We start from the raw sequence: 27,517 nt of genomic DNA on the forward strand, positions 1-27,517 counted from the left end.
GACTATGATTAAACAGCTGTCCTAGCTGTGGGTTTAATTCCTCGTTGAGTTATTGGAGCACACAGCCGGGGACACCATCAGGTCCCATGGATGCTGTGTTTTTTGCTTTGGAGAGAGCAGTTCTCACTTGGGCGTTGGAGATGTTTGGGGGGCTGCAATCGCTTGGTATAGATATCTCTTCTTTTGGGGGGGAGGGGGGATATATGAAGATGTGCATAGGGCAGGGGACATATTGCAACTGTTAGTGAAGGCTGGAGTATTTGAAGGTTGCTATGTGCACATAGCAATGTAGGTTGTAGTGCAACGTACAATGTAGGTTGTACAGTAATGGATGTTTAGTAGTATGTTAGTGTGTGTATTATATATATGTGTAAATAAAAAAATATATATATATATATATATATATATATATATATATATATATATATATATATATATATATATATATATATATATATATATATATATATATATATATATACATACATATATATATATATATATATATATATATATATATATATATATATATAATATGCATATATGTGTACATAGAGAGGGATGTATAAATAGATAGAATATGTAAATACATATATATGTAATAGACACATACACATATAAAGATATGAATGTCTACAGTTATGTATGTATATGAATATCTCTCTCTCTCTACATATATATATATATATATATATATATATATATATATATATATATATATATATATATATATATATAGATATATATACACTGAGAGAGGCACATGTGTGCAGATGTATTGCAACAGGTGCCTGGTGACAAAGGCATGGATTGAACACCAGTGTGGATACTGGAGTACCATACCCCATTCCAAAACACTTTCACCACTAACCACCACATAGGTGGTTGCCTGCCTACTACTGGATGTGTCAGAAGGGAACATGGGAAACAAGTGTACAATAGCCTCCCCTTTGATATTCACAGTGGCACACTAGTCTTGTAATCCCTGTACATGGTACGTGTCAGCACAAATGGTGTATCAGCTAGGGAAATGTAGGTCACTGTACCCCTCTACACCTCACAACGTCCTACATGGTATGTACCTCCCATGACAACTACAGAAAGGGAGAAGGACACAGTCATACCTAACAAACAGTGATAATACCCTCAAACACATTACCTATGCAGAGTGACTGACAAAACCACAGATAGAGTGCCTTTCATACTACCTACACAGAGGTTACCACTGCTGGATATACATAGTTAAGTCACACCCATAACAGTTGTCCAACAACCATGGTAACACCTCACAATAACCCCAGCCTAAATGACCTAGGTCTGTCATCCTTGGCACCGCAGTAAAGAGCACATGGTGGAGGTACAGGTTCCTACCCACAAATAAGCCATACCCTAGAGTAAACCACCCAGCATTAAGAAGCAAGGCTCCTCATTAGTAGATGTCAGACATACCCCTGTTGAATGTTATGCCGATAGGTAATATGCCATATGAGTCACCCTGTGTAACTGTTTGACAGGAGCAAGTACAATCACATTACATGTGTCCCAAGGGGCAGGGTAGCATAACAGTATGCTGCTGTAGGCCCAGGGCCAATAGCATACTTCCTACCTTTGAGACAATGCACACACACATGTACTCATTGCAATACCAACTATGTGAGGTGGAATGAGTGTGCCACTGACTATGTGCAAGGTCTGTAATGGTGTGATTGCTCAGATGTGTCAGGTATTGGGATACAAACATACTACATTGCCATATGTTGTGCTGTGGTTCCCTGTATATGACTGAGGTGTAGGTAGGGGTATGGCCGCAAAGACTAGGATGCATTGCCATTGAAATTTTAACTGTGCATTGCATGCATTGCATGGGTTGACAATGTTCCCCATCCATTACCTTGATACATACCCCCAGTGTGAGGTTGTGCATTGGACCTCAAACAGTGTGCCGACTGCTGGTGTTTACTAGTTTGTTGTATGGAGTGTGCCAGGCACTGTCACACAGTTGTTGGCTGAGCACGGATATGTGGTCATTTACATGTGTATCCCCCAATAGACAGACAGATGCTATATATGGCAGTTCAGTGATATCACTACAGCAGAGTATTGTGTGCGCTATATTACTTACTCACATATTTTTCTTTTCCTTCCAGGGCGATGGTGCACCAGCACAACCCCTCGTACTCGGCTGCAGAGGAAGAGGAGATACACCAGAGCCTGGTGCGGGATTTTGCCATACTTTTTTCCCGCACCAGCCAGAACCAGCAGAAGAGGGCTGCACTGTGGCAAGACCTTGTCCGTCGGGTAAATGACATAGGCATGCACAACCGGACATATGAGCAGGTACGCCATCACTGCAGTGATTTAATTAGAAATGTCCGTCAGCGTGCGTCTGATACCAACAGGCAACAGCTTGCCACAGGTGGTGGGGCAGCTATACACCCCCCCCCTCACCAGACTGGAGGAGCTCCTCCTAAGTGTTGTGGCTCCAGCCCAACAACAACAACATCCGCAGACATGTGTAATGATGGAGGCTGGAGCCACCCAGCCTGTGGACATGGAGCGTGCAGGTAACATGCCATATCTATAGTTGACTGTTCTCTACACTGGTAGTTTATGCATGTGTGAGATGTGTACTGCGTTTGTAGCGGTTATCCTTGAAATTATTGTGCAAGATTGATATTCTCAATATCAGCAGTAGACCTGTGAAAGCCAGCTGTTGTACTACTGTACTGTATCATACTCACAGTATCAATGGCACAGTTGTGCCCACTGACAATAAATGTCTTATTTGTGCAGGTCCCTCTGGTGTAACAGCAAGGCAGCCAATCCATGCTGGTGAGTGTGTAATAACAATACTTTTAATACTAATGATAATAATAGTATTATTACTATGTGTTGGATTGCAGGTGTGTTTGTGTGTGTGCGTTTGTATCTCATGTACTGAAGAGTGTGCATGTGCCCGTGTGCACATGTGCCCGTGTGCATCTGTGGTAACATTGTGCAGACATTGTAAACGGTTTCCTGTCTTCCTCTCACAGGTTCTGGTGGTGTGCGGCAGGGAACCTGAATCCACTGCTGGGGATAGTGATAATGATGATACATGTGTAATGGCACAGGGAGGTGTGACAGGGTCTGTTGTTGGTCAGCCAATCGACAGTACACAGCAGTCAACCCCATCAATGCGCACAGTCATCCTGCCAATGCATCCATTGTCACCAATGTCCTTAGGTGAGGGACAGCATACAGTGGGCATTGACCAGGGTAATGTGGTTCAGTGGCACATGCATCCCCTCACAGCAGCCATGGCCAGAGTCCTGACATGGTACCACACAGGCAGATGTCCAGGGGTTCTCGTGGGAGCATCCGTGGTCGTACTGCCCCTGTCAGACGTGCCCACAGAGGTCTTTCAATCTCAGCTATGTTCCAGGCTGTAATGCAGGCACAGGCAAGTGTGGAACGATACACCAGACAGGGTCTGAGGGAGCCTAGAGCACATCGCACTGCTATGAATGACACTAGGCGTGACGTTGCGGCTGCCATCCGTAATTTCACCAAGGTCATTGACAGACATTGGGGGGACACATTAGATCTGTTCCACAACTACATGTCCATGAGCCAGGGCAATGCAGGACGGTTGAGGCGTCCACGTGGACGTATGCCAGCAACATCAGCAGCTGGCAGTCATCGTGGACGACAACAAACCCGCAGCCGCTCCTATAGTGCCAGTACCAGCCCCAGCAATGCTGGGTCTGTGCTGTCATCAGACCGCCCTAGGAGACCACGTGCATGTGGCGACAGTCCCAGCAGGGATATGTGTCCAGTTATCAACCAACTGCTTCTGATGACAGTACCCAGTCTGGCTTAGTACCTGATACTGTCTGTAGCAACCCTGCCAGGCACAGGTACCGTGTCCGTGGCCAGAGACAGTGAACTGTATGACCTGGCAGGTACAGTCTGTGGCTGTCCACAAACACCTGTATATGGCAGCCACGAGGTGGAACTGTGTGCATGCATACACACATGCATAATGCTAACACCTAGGGCTAACACATACACGCACACACCGCATCAACATTGCCCCATCTTGTACTGTTGTCCCTCACTAACACACACACACACATACATGTCGATTGGTTGTATCAGTGGCAGACTCAGGCATATGAAGTACACACCCTGTGCATATGATGAAACTGTGCCACCTCCTGCAATCTGTAACATTGCTGCAGGAACAGGTTAACATGGTGCTGATGCACAGGGTGACTACATAGAAGTGTAGTAATATTATCACGTTGTCAACAGTACAGTGTAATGATATTGTGGGTATATCCCAGAATGCCTGATGCATTAACAGTATGATTGTCATTGTATTGTTTTGTACACCACTATTAATTACCATAGTGTAATGTCTGCACATCTTTGCATTCTGGTGGTAAGGCTGAAAACAGAAGGCCACCTACACAGGTAGCACAGGGGATAAGAAAATGGAAGTAATGATACTCAATGGTGGACATGTAAACCGCAAGATGCATGCAGTCCAAACTCTACTCTGCATGGAGAATGTTGATATCTGTGCAGTAATAGACAACAGGTTCAAGACTCCCAAGAGCACCATAGCACTACCAGGTTACACCTCATACCATGCTTGACAGCCCCAAAACACGGAACTAACTATGACAGGAGGGTGAGTCTCATTAAATGTCAAGGATACTGTGGTAGCAGGACTGGTAGCTTACATCCTTTTAAGGTGGGAACTGCTGATTGAGGGCTCAGTGTCTGTTATTCTAAAAGTGTATTAGTTCTGGCTTAAGCACTTGGGCTTCAGGCCAGTTATTTTACATTAAGAAGGTTCATGGTCTGCACTCTTGTGGGAGGAGAGGCTGGACTCTGCCTGTCTGAGCTGGGAATTTCTGGCTAAAGGCTTATAGTGCCTGCATATCTGAACTGTTTCTTACTGAAATTGGTACACCTTGTTTGCTGTAGCATAGACTAGATCCAGGCCTGCTGAATGTAGCTTTGTTTGTATGCTTGTTTGCTTGTTATTTCCCTGAAATGCTAATTCCACCTAAAATGCGGCTTTTCAGCGCTTCTGTGGATCCCTAGTGACATCTGCATTGCTTACTGTACTTATTTCCTTGTTTCACTTGAAAGAAAGTTACTGTTTGTCATTTTCGCATTTAAGTTACCTGTAACACATTGCATTTAAGTTACCTGGCACTTGTTCACTAAAGCAATTATATATGTCAGCACTAACAAATTAAAAGCACTACACCCTCACAAACCCCCCTTGAGTACCTTGTTCCCCATTGGCCCTTTTTTTTGTCAATTATAAAGGAATTCCCAATACTATTCTAGCATGTCCAAAGGTCAGTTGTCAATCTCCTCTCCGGTCCAGCTGCTGAATCTGGGAATCTTGAGGCAATGTTACAACTGCCTCATGTACACAGTCAACCCTCTCCTCCTCCCAACAAATTCCAACACATGTGAGAGATGCAGCCATATAGCCAAACTGGAGGCTAAGCTCTCTCAACTCAGTACTGGTGAAACCTGTCAGGAGGAGAAGGAAACCACACTCACCACAATTCCAGTCTCACATAGACCTACCACGACAGCAAACCAAACACAAACACAAAAAAAAATGCTCAGATGCTCAAAATAAAAATCTGCCTAAGCAGCAGAGACCTCCAAAGCAGACACCCAAGCAACCGCTACCCCATAACAAAACACGTGCAACACATAAGCTCACAAAGCCAGTGTGCCAAACAGTCACAGCCCTTAAGGATAAACAACACACCTGATACACTTGTAATAGGTGACTCTATCGTCAGGCACACTGACGTCCCGCTCACCAGGCTGAACAAGGAGAAGGTCACGGTGAGCTGCCTGTCGGGCTCTAGGGTCCGCCACATAACACAAGCACTCAGGTCACTCCAAGGCAAGTACAAATATGACACAGTCATTATCCACGCTGGTGTGAATGACCTGAGACGTACCTCCCTGGACTACATGAAAAGAGACAGAGGTGCTCTCTGAGCATGTGGCCCAGGCTGGTATGACCCTGACCTTGAGTAGCATCTTACCCTCACCAAGAATGATGCCACAATATGAAGACAAGATGATCAATTTCAACAACTGGCTTAAGTATCGGTGTCATTCAAAGGGGATCCAATGCCTGTCAGCCTGGGATGACATGCTTGACAAGCCACGATGCTTTGCTAGGGATGGCTTGCACCTGTCACCCCTGGATTTTCGGATATTGGCAAAGGCTCTTGCTACCCCCATAGTGCCTTTTTTAGGCAAGGCTCAAAAGACAAACCCACCTCCATAGATATCACAAGGGGTAAGAAACTAACAGTAATGCTACTCAACGCCAGCAGTGTTAACCTCAAGATGCATGCACTGGAAACTGTCCTTAGCATGGAGAACATCGATATCTGTGCAGTAACAGAATCCTGGTTCAAGGCTCCCGAGAGCACCCCAGCACTGCCAGGTTATACCTCATACCATGCTTGTCGGCCCCAAAATGTGCACCGAACCAGAACAAGAGGGGAAGTATCAATATTCGTCAAAGATACACACACCTCCAGGTTGGTGGCACAGCACGAAGCATCAGAGACTATCCATGTGCAACTAACAGTGGGTAAAACTGCCTTCCAGTTTATAGCCTGCTACAGACCACCCTCCCAAACCCAGGAACCACACTTGGCCTTCCTGAGAACACTGCGAAATATGAAGGTCTCTCCAAACACCATTATATTGGTGGACTTCAACTACCCAAACATAGACTGAGAGCATTACTCTAGCTCCAACACCCTAGCTCAAAGGTTCCTAGCATTTATAAACTCAAATGCTATGAACAACTTGTTACCACTCCCACAAGAGGGGAAAACATACTGGACCTTATCATCACCAGCATGGGGACTCTATGCTCCAGACCAGAAGTGTATCCCTCACTGGTAAGATCAGACCACAAACTAATCTCACTGGATATTCACATCCCGACCCCACCCCCTGCCCAGAAAACCACAGTGTAAAACTTCTCTACAGCAAATTTTACACCCCTCAAAACCGAGGTAGAATCCTTCAAAGCCCTCGGGCCTGTGGAATATACAGCCCAGACTGCAGAATCCTTTATAAACGCGTTCTATGAACACCTTCACAAATGCATGGATCATGCAATCCCAAAGAAAAACAAGACTCAATCCTCCAAAGGCAGACGTCCTGTCTGGTGGACCACAGCCATAAACAAACTATACAATAGAAGGAGGAAGCTACTACATGATGGAGCAAAATCCCAAAAAGGGAAGGCATCTCTGATCAGTGTTAGCAAAATACTACGGGCACTCATTAAATCGTCTAAGGCCAGCTTCGAGAGAAAAATTGCACAGGACACCAAGGATAATCACAAGGCTTTCTTTAGTTAAGTTAGGAACCTGGGTGGGAATTCTCAGATATGCTCAGAATTAGTCCAAAATGACAAAAAATACACCAAACCCACAGACATTGCCAACATCCTAGCTGACAGGTTAAGCGCAAACTTCTCCCCCCCCCTCCCCATCAGAAGGGCAAATATCTATCCCAGCAGAGTGCTGCCCCCCTGACATCTCAGATGCTCTGGTAAGAGCCGCCCTCTCCAAAGCAAAAAAACACAGCATCAATGGGACCAGACGGTGTCCCAGGCTGCGTCCTACATGAACGCTAAGATGAGCTAAACCCAAACATAAAACTACTGTTCAAGCTCAGCCTTACCACAGGATATGTACCCAAAGAGTGGCGTACAGCAACAGTGGTCCCTCTCCACAAAGGTGGTGCCTCAACGGATCCTGGAAACTATCGCCCCATAAGCCTGACTAGCTTGGTTTGCAAAGCTATGGAAAGGATCATCATGGACCTCATAAATAAAGATATTGGGGACCTACAGACACTGGATCCTACCCAGTTCGGCTTTGTTAAGGGCAGATCCTGCCTCTTAAACCTGGTTGATTTCTTTGAAACAGTCACCAAGGCCATTGACGAGAGGAAGGTGGTCCACACAGCCTACCTGGACCTCGCAAACGCCTTCGATACAATACCCCACTCGGGCATTATAGATAAACTCACCAGCTTAAATATAAACCCCTATGTCACTAGATGGGTTGCAAACTGGCTCAAGGACAGAATACACATGGTTAGAATTGCTGGAGCCATGTCAGACTCCAAACCAGTTACAAGGGGCATCCCACAAGGCTCAGTCCTGGGACCTCTCCTGTTCAGTATATATATCTCGGAGGTACAGGCCAACACGCAAGGAGTGTGGCTGACCAAGTTCACAGATGACTGCAAACTGGGCGCTATAATCGACTCTCCAGCCGACACAACCATCCTCCAAAAGAGCCTCATAGAAACAGACAACTGGTGCCAGAGCCATGGCCTCAAGCTAAATGCCACAAAGTGTATAGTCATCCCCTCTGGCAAAAACAAAGTGCCCACAAATTACCACATAGGTGGTAATCCATTAAGTACGGAAGACGTAATTAGGAACATGGGGACCCAAGTTGATAGCAATCTCTCATTTGACAACCACGTGGCCAAAGTGGTTAGAAAAACATTTTATATAGCCCACCTAATCCTGACAGGATTCACATCTAGATCAGGGGAGGTCATCGTGCCTCTTTACTCATCCCTCATCAGGCCCATAATGGAGTAAAATGCCCCTTTTGGGATGTACCTTACCAGACACCTGCAGCAACTGGAAAGACCCCAAAAGTACCTCACCAAGAGGATCAAAGGGCTCAAACAGATGCCATATGCTGCCCGGTTAACAAAACTCCATACTCAGTGGCATATCGCCTGCTCAGAGGTGATCTGTGCCTGACGTACAACGCCATGTCCAACCCAGAAGTAATGGACATGCTGCACCTCAGAAAATCCAAATCCCATCGAGCTACACGCCCGAGAGACTTGAACCTCAGCACTGACATAAATAGGACATGCTGGAGGGACAGATTCATAACCCAGAGGCTCCCTTCACTCTGGAATAAAATCCCAGTCCAGGTTAGGCAGAGTCCCTCATTGACTCTCTTCAAGAGGAATCTTGAGTGGATGGGGGATCGTAGGTTTACCATGGGTATCACTTCTGTGTCACTGTTAGACAGAGGCACAGTGTACTACCCTCGAAAAAGGGAATAGCAACATTAATTTAAAATGGGCGGCGAAAGCCAAACACACTCTGGCTTGGCTTATAAATGCCCGGGCAGATAGCCTAGTATGAACCTATGAACCTATACCCACACCCCCAGGTTGTTGCCACAGTGTGACGCATCACAACTATCCATGTGCAACTAACAGTGGGTTAAACTGACTTCCAGTTCATAGCCTGCTACAGACCGCCCTCCTAAACCCAGGTAACCCACTTGGCCTACTTAAGAATACATGAATATATGCAGGTGTCTCCAAACAGCAAGACTAGGAGCATTACTGTAGCTCCAACACCCTAGGTGAAAGGTTCCTAGAATCCATACACTCAAATGCTATGGAATAACTTGTTACCACTCCCACAAGAGGGGAAAACATGCTGCACCTGATCATCACCAACATGTGGACGATATGCTCCAGACCAGAAGTGTATCCCTCACTGGTAAGATGACACCATAGACTACTCTCACTGTATATTCACATACCAACCGCAGCCCCTGCACAGAAAACCACAGTCAAAACGTTGTGTAATGCAAATTCCATGTATTCACATGAGGCAGGCTTCACACATGGGAACCGTTTAAGGTCACAGGTACATATGTCTATGTGGCACACACATACCTCATGTGTGCATTGACATTACTGATATAATATATGTCATACAATATTAAGAGCAACACCCAACACACATGGACAAACTGTGTGACAAAAACACACATGGCATTTGTAGGATTCAAACCCCTACCTATGTTATGCCACTTGAGAGGGATGCATTAGCAGAGTGTGCTATTCGCATTACTGGGAGGTTTCCCTTCTCCTGCTATACTTGTAGGGTGCTGACATCATCAGTGTTTAGAAAGAGGAATGTACATCATGTAGTGTGTTCTTCTAGTGGCCAAAAGGGACATTTCTTTCAAACAGAATTGCACACACACTAACCCCCCCTCCCCAATCTCACACACACACACACACACACACACACACACACACACACACACACACACAGCACATTTGCAGGATTCAAACCCCTACTTAACTATATTATGACACTTGAGAGAGACGCATTAGCGGAGCACGCTATTCGAATTACTGGGTATCTTTTCTTCTCCTGCAGTACTTATAGGGTGCTGACCTCATTATTTATAAAGAGGTATGTACATCTATTACTATCTGTCAGTAAGGGGAATAGCATATATATGCATTAACGGACGCCTACTTCAGGGTCACATATGCACATCAGCACTGCCAGGTTATGTTTTATACCATGCTTCATGACCACAGGACCTGTAACACACAACACAACCAGTTCAGACCACCCCTTCCATATCCAGGAACCACACTTTGCTTCCCTGGGAACAGTGTAGGATATGAAGATGTTCACATACACCATTACAGTGGTTAACTTCAGGTACAGTTATATTGAGTGGGGGAACTACTCAGGCCTCAACAACATCACCCTATAGCCACTACAATTTGTGAATCCATGTGCTATGGCAGGACCAATCACCACAGCCACAAGGGGGAATACATATTGGACCTGACCATCTGCAACATGGGGACTCTATGTTCCACACCAGAGGTAGACCACCACTGTTACTATCTGACCATAACCAACTTTCCCTGGACATCCATATCCCATCCCCACCCCCAGGCAAGGAAGTCACTGCAAACAAAGTATTTATCAAAAGCAGACTTTGCACTTGTGAAGACTGGGGTGGAGGACTTCAAAGGACCCATGCTGGGGGATTATACAGGACACTCTGCATAATCCTTGACAATTGCATTCTATGAGCATCCGGACGGTTTGCATTGATCATGCTATCCCAAACCCAAGACTCCTCCACAACGGGAGACCTGTCTGGTGTACACCAGCCATATGTAAGCTGTACAACAGAAGGAGGGAGCCAATACATTACAGAGCAATATCCCACAGAGGGAGGACGTCTCTGAACAGTATTGGCAAGACACTTCAATCCCTCAAAATCTTTACTTCAAAGTGTTGACAGTGAAATTGTCCAGACACTGCAGATAAGGCTCCCCTCAGTCTGTACTTGACGGCCAATTACTGTTATAAGTCCTCGCCAACCCTCTTCCAGCAAACACCAGCCACATGGATGTGACATTGCAAATTCAACCCCTGGGATCTCCACTGTGTCCCTGCTTGACGGAGGCACAGCACACTAGCCTTAAACGGTGCCTTCTGTGACCTACTTTACAGAGGCACAGTAGCCTACTGTACTGGTGAGGCAGATGGCAAACGCACTCTGGCTCAGCTTATGTATTCCCTACGGCAAACAGCCTAGTATTGACCTCTACACCCATATGTTTAATTTTCATATGCACAATATTTGTTGCTGATAAACTGTTTGCAGGTCTTTATTGCCATAGCTTTCCCTGTTTCTATGAACAACTTATATATCTGTGGAAGATGTTTGAATATGAGAGGGAGCCACTGTTTTACTTATGTCTCTGTTGTCATTTAACTGTGTGCACTGGGCAGATTGCTGTATTGTGGGAGGTTCCTGGCTTAACACATACAAATGCTAGATATGTGTGGCCAACTGCTAAACTGAGACATGGCCTAAGTGTGTGAGCATGCCTAGTTCAGGCTTTCCATGGCTTGTTGCCTGACATATGTCTCATTTATCAAAGTGTGCGAGCATGCCCAGTGTGAGCTTTCCATATGTTGAAATCTGAGGTCCACCACATTTGTGGTTGTGTGTGAACTTCAACAATATTTCACATTTATAGTTGTGTGTTGGAAGTCATGTTGTGTTCTTACTGGCCAACTGCTTTGTGTCTGAACCAGGATTATACTGCGCCTGCAGGGTTTCCATGGGATAGTTTGCATACAGTTGTCAACATCCTTTCATACTGACCAAACACTGTAATATCGTATAGTGTACTGGTTCAGTACTTTCACTGTGGTGGAGAGTATCCTGGGTTTCAGTCCTATCACTGCTTTAAATATTCATAGTGAGCACACCAGACTGGTTAAGGGTCAGTTGTGCAAATATGACCATGTTGCATTTTGATCAGATATGGACTACTTAAACCAGGCTTGTCCAACATTGGTAGTGTATTCCACAACTTGGGTGGACATTGACAAACACTAGCTATGTGCCCTAGGCCATTTCTAATGCTAGTCAGAGAGTGTGTTTGTCTTCAACACACATTGTAACTGGAGTTTGCCATGACATATTTCAAGGTTAGTATACTGTGCCTCTGTCTACCCGTGACATAACTGTGATACCCAGGGTAAACCTACCATCTCCCATCCACTCATCAAGATTCCTCTTGAGGAGAGTCAATGAGGGACTCTCTGGCTAACCTGTACTGGGAGTTTACTCAAGAGTGGAGGGAGTTTCTGGGTTATGGATCAATCACTACAGCATGTCCTATTTATGTCAGTGCTGGGGTTCAGGTCTCATGTGCATAGCTCACTGGCATTCAGATTTTACAAGGTGCAGCATGTTCATTGATTCCAGCTTGGACATGGCTTTATACATCAGGCACAGATTGCCTATGGGCAGGCAGTATAGCACTGAGTGGAGCTGCAGTTTGTTTAATCAGGCAACACACAGCATCTGTTAGAACTCTTTGATCCTCCTGGTGAGGTACTTTTGGGGTCTTTCCAGTTGCTGGAGGTCTCTACTACGGTACATCCCACAGGGGCCATTGTACTCAATTGTGAGGCTGATGAAGGATGACTGAAGAGGCACGATGACCTCCCCTGATCTAGATGTGAATACTTTCATGATTAGGTGGGTATATGGTATGTTTCTGTAACCACTATAGCCGCATGATTGTCAAATGCAACATATCTATAGACTTGTGTCCCTGGGTCTCTTATTACTTCTAAAGTACTTAATGGGTTAACACCTATGTGGTAATTGGTGGGCACTTACTGTTTTTTCCAAAGGGGATGACTATACACTTTTCTGCATTTAGCTTGATGACATGGCTCTGGCACCAGTTGTCTGTTTCTATGTGGCCCTTTTGTAGGATGCTTGTGTCAGCTGGGGGGTCAGATATGGTGCCTGATTTGTAGTCATCTGCAAACTTGTTCAGACACAGTCCTTCCATGTTGACCTGTACCTATGGGAAATATATACCAAACAAGGGAGGTCCCAGGACCGAGCCTTGTGGGATGCCAGTTGTAGCTGGTTTGTAGTCTGACGTGGCTGTAGCATTTCTGACCATGTCAGTTCTGTCCTTGAGCTGGTTTGCAACCCATCTACTGACATAGGGGTTTATATTTAAGCTGGTGAGCTTATCTATAATGAACAAGTGGGGTATTGTATGGAAGGCTTTTGCAAGGTCCAGATAGGCTGTGTGGACCACATTCCCTTCATCAATGGCCTTGATGACTGTTTCAAATGAGTCAAACATGTTTAAGGGGCAGGATCTGCCCTTAAGAAAGCCACACTGGGTAGGGTCCAGTGTCTGTAGGTCCCCAATATCTTTATTTCTGAGGTCCATGATTATCCTTTCCATAGCTTTGCAGACCAAGCTTGTCAGGATTCTGGGGTGATAGTTTGCAGTATCCATTCAGGCACCACCTTTGTGGAGAGGGACCACTGTTGCTGTACACTGCTCTTTGGGTACATATCCTGTGGTAAGGCTGAGATTGAGCAGTAGTGTTATTTCGTGTTCCATTCTTCTTGGAGTTCATGTTGACGAGCCCAGGACACCATCTCGTACCATTGATGCTGTGTGTTTTGCTTTGAAGATGCTGGCTGTTACCTCAGCATCTGCAATGTCAGGGGGCCAGCACTCTGCTGGGATAGCTATTTGGAATTTTGGTGGGGGGGGGGGGGGGAGTTTGCACTGAACCTGTCAGGTTGGATGTTGGCAAAGTGTGTGGGTTTGGTGTATTGTTTGTAATATTTGAGTAATTCAGAGCATATCTGTGAATTCCCACCAAGGTTCCTACCATCAGTTAAGAAAGCCTTGTGATTATCCTTAGTGTCCTGTACAATTTGTATCTTCATAGGTTCATACTAGGCTATCTGCCCTAGGGCATTTATAAGCCTAGCCAGAGTGTGTGTGGCTTTCGCCACCCCTTGCAATGTGAATATTATGCCCATTTACAGTTTACTTTACTGTGCCTCTGTGTAGAAGTGACACAGTGATGACCCCCGGTGTAAATCTACGATCTCCCATCGACTCGTCATGATTTCTCTTGAAGAGAGTCAGTGAGGGGCTCTGCCCAGCATGGACTGGGATTCTGTTCCAGAGTGTAGGGAGCCTCTGGGTTATGAATCTGTCCCTCCAGCGCATCCTATTTATTTATGTGTTGAGGTTCAAATCTCTTGCTCTCGTGGCTCTGATGGATTTGGATCTTCTGAGGTGGAGCATGTACATTAATTCTGGATTGGACATGGCCTTGTACATCGGGCATACATCGCCTCTGAGTAGGCAGTATGTGACTGAATACAGCTGGGGTTTCTTCAGCTGGGCAGCATATGACAAATGTTTGTGACCCTTTATCCTCTTGGTGAGGTACTTTTGGGTTTTTTCTAACTGCTGCAGATGTCGGGTAAGGTACATCCCAAATGGGGCATTGTACTCAATTATGGGCCTGATAAGAGAAGAGTATAGGGGCACAATGACCTCTCTTGATGTAGATGTGAATCCTTTCATGATAAGGTGGCCAACATAGACGGTCTTCCTAGCCACCTTGGCAATGAGAGTGTCAAATGAGAGGTTACTGTCCACTTGTGTCCCTAGGTCCCTGATTACTTCTTCCGTACGTAATGGATTACCACCTATGTGGCAATTTGTGGGTACCTTGTTTGGTATTTGGAGAGACATTCATACTCTCCAGTGTCTTCAGGAAGGTTGAGTGGGGTTCCTGGGTTTGGGAGGGTGGTCTGTAGCATACTACAAACTGTACAGCAGTTTTGCCTATGGTTAGTTGCACATGGATGGTCTCCGATGCTTCGTGCGTTGTCAGTAACCTGGAGGTGTGGGTATCTTTGATGAATATGGATACTCCCCCTCCTTTGGTGGTTTGGTCCCGGTTTTGGGGCCGAAAAGCATGATATGAGGTATAACCTGGTAGTGCTTGGGGTGCTCTCAGGAGCCTTGCAGCAGGTTTCCATCACTGCACAGACATCGATGTTCTCCATACTGAGGAGGGCCTCGAGAGCGTGCATCTTGAGGTTTAGACTTCTGGCGTTGAGCAGCATTACCCTTATTTTTTTTCCACTTATGTTTTCTAGGGAGGTGGGTTTGTCTTTTGAGCCTTGCCTAACAAAGGCACTATGGAGGTGGCAAGAGCCTTGGCCAATATCCAGAAGCCCAGGGGTGACAGGTGCAAGCCATCCCTGGCAAAGCAACGTGGCTTGTCAAGCATGTCATCCCAAGCAGACAGACATTGGATCCCCTTGGAATGACACCAGTAATTGAGCCAATTGTTAAAGCTGATCATTCTGTGTTTGTACTGTGGCATCATTCTTGGTGAGGGTAAGATGCTGCTCAGGGTCAGGCTCATACCAGCCTGGGCTACATAATCAGAGAGCTCCTCTATGTCTCTATTCATGTAGTCCAGGGATGTACATCTCAGATCATTCACACCAGCATGGACAAGGAGTCGTATTTGTACTTGCTTTGGAGTGACCTGGGTGCTTGTGTTATGTGGCAGATTGTAGCGCCCAACAGGTAGCTTACTGTAACCTTTTCCTTGTTCAGTCAGGTGAGCGGGACATCAGTGTGTCTGACTATGGAGTCACCTATTACATGTGTATCAGGCATGTTGTTTGTCCTTACGGGCTGTGACTGTTTGGCACACTGACTTTGTGAACTATGTGTTGCTTGTGCTATGTTTTGAGGTAGTGGTTGCTTGGGTGTCTGCTTTGGAGGCCTCTGTTGATTTGTTAGATTTTTAATTAGAGCCTCCGGGACTGTTTTTGTGTGTTTATGTCTTTGGTTTGCAGTTGTGATAGGTCTATGTGAGACTGGGTTTGTGGTGTGTGTGGTTACCTTCTCCTCCTGACTGGTTTTGCCAGTACTGAGTTGAGAGAGATCAGCCTCCAGTTTGGATAAATAGTTGCATCTCTCACATATATTTGTATTTGTTGGGGGGAGGAGGGGGTTGTCTGTGTACATGGGGCAGGTGTAACATTGCCTCAAGATTCCCAGATTCAACATGCTGTAGCTGGCCTTAGAGGATTTTATGTGTGGCCATAGTTTTTTGCCATAATACTGATCAGAGATTACTTCCCTTTTTAGGTTTTGCTCTATCATGTAGTAGCTTCCTCCTTCTCTTGCATGGTTTGGTAATGGCTGGGGTCCACCAGGCCAGATGCCTGTGTGTATGGAACTGGGTCTTGGTTTTATTTGGGATTGCATAATCCATGCATTCCTGAAAGTGTTCATAGAATGCATTTATAAAGGGTTCTGAGGTCTGGCCCATATTTTCCACAGGCACAAGGCCTTTAATGGATTCCACATCAGTTTGGAGGAGTGCAACATTTGCTTTACACATGTTTTTCAGTGTGGTTTTCTGCCTAGGGACTGGGGTCAGGATGTGAATATCCATTGAGATTACTCTATGGTCTGATCTTACCAGTGAGGGATACACTTCTCATATGGGCATAGAGTACCCATGTTGCTGATTATCACATCCAGTATGCTTACCCCTCTTGTGGGAGTGGTAAGTTGTTCCTGAGCATTTTGGTTTATGAATTCTAGGAACCTTTGGCCTAGGGTGTTGGAGCTAGAATAATGTTCCCAGTCTATGTTTGAGTATTTTCAGTCGCCCAATATAATGTTGTTTGGAGAGACCTTGATATTTTCATGTGTTCCGCAGTAGGCCAAGTGCGGTTCCTGGCGTTAGGAGGGTGGTCTGTGGCAGGCTACAAACTGGGAGGCAGTTTTAGCCACTGTTATTTGCCCGTGGATAGTCCATGCTGCTTCTTGGTGTGGTTATCCTTGACCATTATTGATAGTCACCCTCCTTTTGTAGTTTGTTCCATGTTTTGGGGCTGTAAAGCATGGTATGAGGTGTAACCTGGTAGTGTTAGGGTGCTCTTGTGAGCCTTGACCCAGGTTTCTGTTACAGAACAGATATCAACATTCTCCATGTTGAGGAGAGTTTGGACTGCATGCATCTTGCAGTTTAGACTTCTGGCATTGGGTAGCATTACGTCTAGGTTCTTATCCCTTGTGATACCTATGGAGGTGGGTTTGTGTTTTGAGCCTTACCTATTCAGGGCACAGTGGGGGTGACAACAGCCTTTGCCAGTATCCAAAAGGCAGGAGTGATACGTGCACGCCATCCATAGCAGGTGGAGCATCATGTCTTGCTCAGCATGTCATCCCAGGCTGGCACGCATTGGATCCCCTTTGACTAACAGCAATACTTAAGCCAATTATTGTAATTGATCATCTTGTCTTCATATTGTGGCATCATGCTTGGTGAGGGTAGGATGTTAGTCAGGGTCATCAAGTTTGCATATACTACATGGTGTTACATTGCTTAACACATGGCAATCATGCCTCAGGTGGTGCTGCAGGGCTGTCTATGTTGGATGCACATACTACACTCCCTGTACATGTTTGAAAGCAGGTTGTGTCAACTTAGGCATCCTTTTACTATATGTGTGAGTCAGAGAGAGGTATCATTTCCAGGGTTCCTACTGAGCCAGTGTATGTGCTATGCGTTGCCTCTTTGCCAAGGCCAAGGCATACTGGGCACGCCTCCTTCTGCCTACTGGGGCAGGCTCAGGTTGTTCCTCCTCTGAGTCACGCTCTGCCTGTGATTGGCTTGGCAATGGTGGGGGGCTGTTTGGCCCAGCTCTATGCTGGTCCTGCTGCAGCTGTTTTCGCAGAATCATATTATGTAGCATAGCACATGCCATGACAATTTGGGTACATGTAGTTGGTGAGTACTGCAAGGCTCCACCAGATGTGTCCAGGCACCGGAACCGTGACTTGAGCAGCCCAAACACACGCTCGATTACATTTTGTGTTTGTGCGTGTGCCTCATTATGGCGTTCTTGTTCGGGTGTGTGTGCATTTCTGATGGGTGTCATCAGCCACAGTTCCAGTGCGTAGCCAGCATCCCCCACTAAGTGACCATGTGGGATGTCCCCATTGGCAAATGTCTGGTACAGCTGCGTCAAATGCCAGATATGGGAATCATGGTAGCTTCCAGGGCAGCCAGCACACACATTCATTATTATGCCCTGGGCATCACACATGACCTGGCAGTTGATGGAGGGGAAGCCCTTGCAGTTAATGTAGGCTCTACCCCGCTCACCAGCTGGTGCTTTGATGCGTATATGCGTGCAGTCTATTGCACCCAATACCTCAGGGTATTCCGCTATTTGCTGGAAGAGACACATATTGCTGGCCAATTCCTCACGGGAATTGGGGAAATATACATGATCACCGACATGTGCTGACATGGCATCCAGGAACTGGTGCAGTACCCTGGATGCTGATGCCTGTGATATCCCCATCATATCACCAGTTGGTCTCTGGAAGGTACCTGTTGCTAGTATTCTTAGGCCAACACATACCTTGGTTTCCACTGGGATGGGTTCCCCTCTGTTGGTTCTGTGTGTGAGTTGTGGCCTGCACAACTCAACAATTTGCTGTAGGAGGTCTCTGTCCACTCTATAGCACTCCACTCTCTCCAGTTCATGTAACCCCTAGTAGGTGACCCTGGGCCTGTACACTCTTCTCAGTCTCCTCACTGTGGGTTGTCCGGCAGCATTTGCATAGTCACCACCCTCAGCAAGTTGCATATGTCTCCTTATAACAGCTATGGCAGCCCCTAGCATTTTTGGTCTGAGTGAAGCTTTTTCAGTTTTCACTTCTAATAGCTTACTACTCTGTTGCAGTGTCTCTTGAGAGAAGCATACAGCACTGTTGTTTGCAGAGTTTTAAGTGCTGGGCTGGGCTACTGTTCTGCCTGTGTAATTGCCTGCTTCTGATTGTTTTCACCTGCTACCTCTGCCAGTATTCCCTGCTTGCTTCCTCCCATTTCTCCTGCTTCCTTTTTCCCTTCTGTTTCCTCAGGGGGGAGTGACGCGCATTCCAGCGAAAACACGCTCACAGCGGCTAACACGCGTGCACACATGCTTAGACGGGCTGCAATCTGCTTATTCGGGTTAAAACGCGCGCACACCAGCGCAAACAAGCTTACAGGTCTTTAAACAGGCTCCTACATGCTTATTCTGCCTTAGAACGCGCGCACTCTTATCTTCCTCGTGCCTACCAGCGCGCATGCACGCCCAGCAAGAAACTTTGGTGTTATCCATAGTGTACACCTTCCATTTCTTGGCTTTCCCATGCCTACTTGTTGACACTCCTCTTTCTATGATGTGTGACTGACAACTTTCACATGCCACTGTGCTCCAATGAGCTTCATTTCTTTCATACATTCCCCCCTGTGATGTCACCTATCTCCTACTCTGTTACTCCCCCTTATCCTACTCCTACACTGCACGGAATGTGCTCATTTGCTATGTGACAGTACGATTCACTATCCTACCACTCATTTACATAGGATTGCCTGCTAATGCTTAGTTGCATGTCTTACACTCAGCTTCCCCCCTTAGCAACCCCTACTCGGTGGCCATGTTGTTTTCAGCCTGATATTCCCTTACATTGTAAATTCATGCTTTGCATAAAACCCACGTTTGTGGGTTTAAAATTTTTATTTTTCTGTTTTTTTATAGCGCAGCCTGTTTGCACAGCGCTACGCTACGTTTAAACATCGGCGATCGCTGGAAAAAACATTTTTATTTTATTTTTGCATCGGGGTACATTGCCAGTGGCCACATATTTGGCCATTGGCATGCTGCCTGGAACATTTGCAACATTTATTTGGAGCTGACAAGGCTCCATTGTGTTATTTGCAGAACGGTACTCAGTTATCAACTGAGTACATTTCTGCAGATAACACGGCTCTTACACGGGCAGGTTTCTGCTTCCTGGATCGCGACATTACCTCATTTGCATGCCTTTCGGCTGCAAGTGAGGTAATTAGCATATCCACGCCCTGTCCGTGTAAGAGCCATTTTAGGTGCTCTCTTACACGCAAATACAGGCTGTTCCTGGATCGCGGTGGCTGCATGGAGTCTTACACTACTCAGACTCCGTGCAAGCCATCATGAATCCTGCCCAAAGGCTAGACAGAAGCAGTATTGCAATTAAGGAAATTATTCTTTTGAATTGGGATACAGAAACTGAATTGCCCAGACATAAGTCTCAAGTTTAATGCTACAGGTTGCCAAAAAGCAATCATTAGAAAAAGGAAATCAAAATCTAAACCTGTTACAAGTACTGAATGTTGTAAATAAGACAAAAGAATTGGAGATGGCTCTTTAGAAAAGGAAGGAGAAAAGTGCAGAGAAATAAATGGAATTTGTGAGAACAATACATACAGAAAAATGTTAAGGAGGAGTGAAATTTTAAGAAATGCAGGACTTGAGCAATTTACGTAATGTTGGAGTGAATGACAACTGTTAAAAAGATATGTATAATGCATGAAAATGAAAAATGTGCAGGTGTACCCACATATTTTAAAGTGTTTAAAAATCTCTACATTATATCCACTAGATGTGTTCTGAATTTCTTAAAAATACATCATTTAAATGTGTTGCCAGTATGCTTAAACCTAAATTTACCATAGAAAGTATGAAATCCAGCTCCTTTTCTTGTTTTCCATTATCCATCACTCATTAAGGAGGGCATCTACCCTTTCCATAATAGCAGTGCAGTACATGGTGCAATCTGATTATGGTCTGAAATAGACAGACCACTTATGGACTTCCCGGATGCAAGACCTGACTGTTGCAGTTTTCAAAGGTGCGAGCTTTCAAAGATTTTATGATTGGGTCTCAAAATGCAGCACAAATGGCAGCCTCTAAAAAGAGTAGTACTGGTAACAGTTTCACAGCTTTAAAAGCTATAATTTTATCAGAAGTGTATCAGGGTTGAGCAGCTTTTTTTTTTTTTTTTGTTTTTAATTAACTGCCACTCTGATCTCATGCAGCCTCCAACTACAATCCCTAGTTCTGGCATTCAACCAGCTCCGGATCCCCTGACTGCTCCTTTCTGGGTATCCTGGACATGACCCTTTTGTTGGGCCCAGACTCCTCAAGAAAAACAACTTCTCTGTGACATTTAGTTAAGCTTGGGGAACAATATACTACACAAAGCAGGAAGTGCACAGTCAGGAGCCATCATTCCCATGGTGTGAACAACTTATTATGTAAAAGTAAGGGATGTGATCTCCACTCACACATGCTAACTTCATATATCCTGAAGACTCCTGCTCTCTACCAGAGGTCTCTCAGGCATCAGATTTCCCCAAAACCTCCCTATAGTCATTATCCCTTGTCCCCCCAACTATCCATAATCACTATCCGGAGTCCATTCCAAAAGTTGCTTTGTTGGTGCCACAAACAAACACCCTGCTTCTGCACCACCGGATACTGTCTAATAGCACAACAGCTTTAAAAAACAAAACAAAAAAAAAAACCTGTTGGCTGTTGGAGTAACAGTACATTATATGTTACACATTTCAAGTCTGTAAAATACGTCCCATTCCAACAAGGAGAGATAAGCATAATAGTTAAAAGTCTTTACCTCAGATGTACAAGGTGTAGGGTTTGCTTCTGACTTCTAGTTATTAACTAGGCATGTAATAGTCTGCAGACTGATAGGTAAATATTAGGCTATTGACCCTGGCTCACTGATAAGACCCAGGAGTTAAAGATCAGTGAGGCCACCTTCACAAAGAGGCCAGTCATTAGTGGAGACCCCAACGAACTGGGATAGTCCCACTCCTCTTTGGCAACTACTACTTCTTGGATGTCAAAGCCAATGTCAAAGACGTCTGGCTAACTAAGTTTGCAGATGGTTGTAAATGGGGAGCAGTCACTGAATCCACACCCCCCCAAAACAAGAACACCCCTCAGGAAGGTCTACTACAGACAAATGCTTGATGCCAAGGCCATGGCTTAAAACTCAACACCAAGAAATGCATTATAGTACCTATTGGGAAGTCTGCCACCCTGGGTAACTACATCCATAAAGCATCCTTAAAAGTTAATTCAGTAGTCAGGGGTTTGGGAACTCATGCAGATAGTAAACTGGCCTTTAACCAACATGTGTCCAAGCCAAGGTAGTAAGAAAATCCTTTGTTGCTCAACTTATAAGCAAGGGCAAGGCATCTAGATCCAGAAGTCATCATATTACTGTACTTAGCCCTCATCAGGCCCATCAGAGAGTATAATGCCCCTTTCAGTATGTACCTCACTAGACACATGCAGCAACTGGAATGCCCATAAAGGTTCTTACAAAAATGGACACAAGGAGTAAACACAATGATCTATGCTGATTGCCTCAAGCTCTCTCTCTCTCTCTACTTAATATACAGAATTCTGAGAGGTGATCCTTGCTTAGCATACAAGACATCCCATGTCCCTATTTTGATGAATCCTTTGCATAGCCACAAAACAAACAGCATTAGTACTAGATTAAAGGACCTAACTTTGCTTGCAACATAATTAGCACATGTTGGAGAGACATATGTTTCTCAGAGAATTTCCATTTTCTGGAAAAGACTCCCCATCCATATCTCTAAGTGCAACTTGGACCAATAGATGGGTAATTGGAAATTCACCCCTGGTCTGGCTCCTATGTCTATGACAGACAGAGGCAGTCAAGTAAATCATCCCATATAAATCAAATTTGTGGGCCATATTTGGGTTGCATGGCCAGGCTTTTAAGAGCCCTACTGATCACTGGCCTAGTATACCCCTATGATAACTCCCAAAGGGAAGCTAAAGCTACTACAAACAAAAACAAATGGGTTTCTCCAGTTGTAACAAACTAACTTGTTATAAGTTAGTGACATGCTTGCCATGATTCACCTCTCAAGCTTGGCTTTACTCATCACTCGAAGTGAAATTCTTGATAGCCATGTCCCGAACTCAAAACCTGGTATAACCCTCTGCATTATTCTTGTAATTCTGTTTAAACAAGTTAATTGAAGTCCATGTTTGATATCAATTCATTCACTTAAAAAGGAAATGTGACCTATTCAAGGAGCAAGTCATCTAGACTTTTGAGCAGAGTCAGCTATGCCACCCCAATTTCTTCAGGTAAAGAAAAAAAAAATAACCAAAAAGAAGCAGAGTCTGTGTAAAATATAGTACTGCTGTAAAGGCTGCATGCTGTGGCTGTACTTTAAATGCAAGACATAGCAAGCGGCCATAAGTAGCAAGTGCACAGAGGTTTAACAGACAAATGTTGGACCAATCTATCAAATGAGCCTTGTTCGACAACAGTAGCTTTGACTAAAAGAAAAATAATGGGAAGCATTTACATGAGGTTCCTTAAAGTACTGACAGACTTGTTCAAACCCTGAAATAGCCACAAAATGTGCACACATGCACGCACACACACCATGTGAAGTACTGGGTTGTTAGCTATGTTATTAATTCTCCAATTGTAAATAAGCTAAAAGGAAGTATATCACCAGTATAATCTGTGCTGTTGGCTTTGAGTGCAAAACAACCCATTTGTCAATATATAGTCAAAACCCAGTATGATACAAACCCTTTTTAAGAAGAAATCTATGCATCTCCCACGATGAAGGGAGGTTTGCTAATATCTTGGCCCACATGGGGGTCTATATATTTTATAAGTGTTTTGCTGGTCAATTCCAATATGCATCTGCTGTGGGAATTTTTTTATTTCCCCTTATATTGCTACCCTTGAGTTAAACATCAAGGCCTACTTTCTGTACTGATTATTCCATATTTTCTTCTTTTCAGGAAAATCCATGTACCAGGATGCTTTGATAACGTATTGTTTTTAAAATTCCATACACATTTCACATACTGAAACTTTTTTTGTAGGGAAAATGTTTATATCTTCCAATATACCTTGACAGAGGGATGGGGTCACAACAGACTGCTAACCAGCTGCCTTCCCTTGACATGTGGTCAGGAAAGTCTTCTACGTGGCATACCTCATCACAAAAGGTTTCTCATCCAGAAAAAAAAAAAAAAAAGAGAGGTCATTGTTCCCCTCTACTCATCACTCATTAGACCCATTATAGAGTACAATGTCCCTTTTGGTATGTACCTCACAAGACATCTACAACAACTGGAAAGGCTGCAGAAATACCTCACAAAGAGGATTACTGGCCTCAAACAAGTGCCCTATGCAGACAGTCTCAAAATACTCCAGCTTTACTCCATCGCATATCGCCTACTCAGAGGCGATCTCTGCCTACCATACAAAGCTATGTCAAACCCAAATCCCTCCAAGCTACACGCTCTAGGGACCTAAACATTGCCACCACAATAAACAGAACATGCTGGAGGGATAGATTCCTGTCCCAGAGACTTCTCATACTCTGGAACAGACTACCTATCTATGTCAAACAGAGCTTCTCATTAGCACTCTTCATGAAAAATCTTGATGATTGGATGGGAAATAGGAAATTCACCCCGTGGATCACTTCTGTGGCTCTGCTTGACAGGGGCACAGGAAAATAATTTTCTTGGGTGGCAAAAGCCAGGGTACCTTTTTGGCTAGGCTTATATAGGCCTTAGGGCCAACAGCCTAGTACCTACCTATGTAGTTTATACTGTGAATCTCTTCTCTACTGCGATTAAGGTTGTGTGTCATAAAATTAATTAAAAGCTGACAAATCCCAGGTCCTGGATAATGTTATTTTACTAAATGTTCTGCTAACTGATACATCATTAATTGAAAATAACATTTCTTGAAACATGAAAACCTTACAGCCCAGCAATATTCTATACAAGTACATACAGTTCTGTTTTACAGCACACATCCACTTTAAACTTCTCTTCGTTAATTAAGTAACTAAGTTAAGTGATAAAACAGTACATAAAGATAGCATGAAAAAGGAAAGTTTTATCCTTATCAAAAATCCACAGTATAAAACAAACATGGATTTTTCTTGGTACTCACCTTTCGTGGATCATCTCCTAGGGACCGCAGGTAATATTTTTCATCCTAAACACAGAACAGGTCATTAAAACATGTCACGACTGTTATCAGTCAACTCTCTCCACATAATTAGTCAGCCATAGCCTTATTCATTAAAGTTTCATGCACTTGAAATGTGAATGATCAGAGAATTTTGACCCTTGTGATGCCGCTCCCTGCCAGCAATGTAAAAGAACGTGAAAAGGAAATTTAGAAGCTGATATCTAAGGCTAATAAGCTACAGAAGTCACAAACTTTGAAATGTGACCCACAGCTGTCTACACTACACGGGAAATAGGATATATAATTAAACCATAGCTTAGCACAGTGGTGTCAAAACAGAACTTGTTTCATTCTGTACTAAAATATTTTGGCAAGTTTGATAAATAGTGAAAATCCAGTTTATTTTTCCTACTCCTTATCCTGGGTGAGAGGCAACAGTTTGAGCAGAAGAGAGTAACTCAGAGAAGACCGCTCAGAACTGCTGCACTGCAGACCACAGGTCATTTAAAAGAAAACCTTCCAGGTAAATTTGCGCCCTTGAAAAATGGCACCTTATTTACCACTTATTTTGCAGGTAGAGCACTGATCAAAGACTGACTGACTAGCTGCAGCCTCTGCCCCAAGAGAACAAACAGTATACGAACATTTAATGATAATGGCAACAATATATAGAGACCTCAACATTCAGGAACAAAATGAGCAGTAAACAGCTCTGTAAAATAAAGCATATATTATTATTACATCACCTCGCTTGTCAGACAAAGTAGAAGAACATTGGTGGCAGTCCTACATATTTACACAGAGATGAAGGTGAAGGAAAAGAACTGAGAGATGTTAGACAGAGTTAAAGGATGTGGCAGTTGTCATTTGACATGCCATAACACTTACTAGTGTTTTGTTTGAAAAGAAATTGATAGAATTATGGTCATAATATGGTGTCGGTAGGACTTTATGTGATACAAGGTAGGAAGGATTGCCAGAGTCTACATGAAAGTACTGAGAAACTGTTGGCAGAAGAATGGATCTTTGTTGTAGGGGTCTGAAGTGTTGGGGAACAGATGAAGGTTCCAGACATTACAGGTTGGGGCAGATGGTCTCAATGCGAGAGGTGAAGGGATTTCTCAACTGAGTAGTATACAGAAATTTTCTTAGGCTGTCTCCTCTACCTGTGATGGGAAGCCATTTTTCTTTTGAGTGTGTGCTGCAATGATATTCCTGCTGAGGGGAATTAGTTATGAAGAGAACATCTTGTTGGAAAGAATATGCAGTGTTGTCATGTTTTTGCTAGATACTGTGACAAATTTTGGCAATTTAATATTGGTATGTAATCTTTAATTCATAAGGAAGGGGGAGAGAGAAAGACAAAAAGAGAGGGGGAGAGGGAGACAAACTGAAAAAAATATCCATACATCCCTCCCTCCAAATGAAGATCCACTGCTGGGAGAACCTTCTCTAAGAAACCCTTGTTTCTTTTTATTTTGCCTTCAGTAGTGTAATACCATCTGTACTCTGAACTACAGCAACAGAGTTTGACATTCCCTCCCACTATCTAGAAGCAATCCTTTAATGACAGCTTGTAAACTGTCTTAAATACAATGTTACTACATTAACAAAAGTTTTTTTTTTTTTTTTTTTATAAAACTTTCAGTGCTGTCATCAAGAAAGTTTACACAAAATATTTATTATGTACCAACCTAGCAAGTCACTGCTACCTATGAAACACAAACAGGTGGTAAACATTTTCTTTTTGTTAAGGTAGCTCAAACCTACCTTTAGGACCCCAGCTCTACAAACTACTAAAATTCCACACATTCGCTCCCCTTGCAGCTAGACTTCAAGAAAAAACCCTCCTCATACAATCTGAGAGCCTACTTACAAGCCGCACCAACTCCCATTTCTCCTAGAACCAAACATTGCAGCACTACACATTCGTCCTCCTCTCAGGCACCTATTTGGCAAGCTCTCCCTATTGACATTAAGGAAATCAACACTTACTCCAAATTTAGAATGCAGCCCAAAAAGTACTTCTTCATCCAAGCCAAATGTTCCTGCTTCAACACAGGACATATCACCTAACCTATCTCCTTTTCAAGGCTCCTCTCCTCTCTCAAGATTCACTGAATATTGATCCACTTTAGAAACGAACGTATATATTGTGCATTACACTTTGCTTGATTGTACATTGCACTGTGCTCGTTCACTAGAATGTACATACACAGTTTTTTTCATGTAATTAGTCCGAACGACTCTGTTGTTGCTTATTTTTTGTTTGTGAAATATTTTATATTTCATCTGGGCTGAGCATGAAAATCACCAATAATGATCACTGCACTACCCAGTAAACAAAAAATAA

The 27,517-nt window shown here is 44.1% G+C and overlaps 1 protein-coding gene across 3 annotated transcripts in view; it reads right to left on the reverse strand.

Annotated features, from left to right (window-relative positions):
- The window catches only part of TYW5 (tRNA-yW synthesizing protein 5), a 200,064-nt gene that overhangs the window by 146,388 nt on the left and 26,159 nt on the right, over window positions 1-27,517 (reverse strand). For all 3 annotated transcript variants that reach the window (XM_044060626.1, XM_044060627.1, XM_044060628.1), the window contains exon 4: window positions 25,144-25,188. In XM_044060626.1, the coding sequence (XP_043916561.1) occupies window positions 25,144-25,188 (45 nt within the window). The remainder of the gene's footprint in view (window positions 1-25,143; window positions 25,189-27,517) is intronic.

Source organism: Protopterus annectens, chromosome 2.part0 (genome assembly GCF_019279795.1).
Source record: "Protopterus annectens isolate FY-2018-M chromosome 2.part0, PAN1.0, whole genome shotgun sequence".
In the NCBI taxonomy this organism is placed as follows: domain Eukaryota; kingdom Metazoa; phylum Chordata; order Ceratodontiformes; family Protopteridae; genus Protopterus; species Protopterus annectens.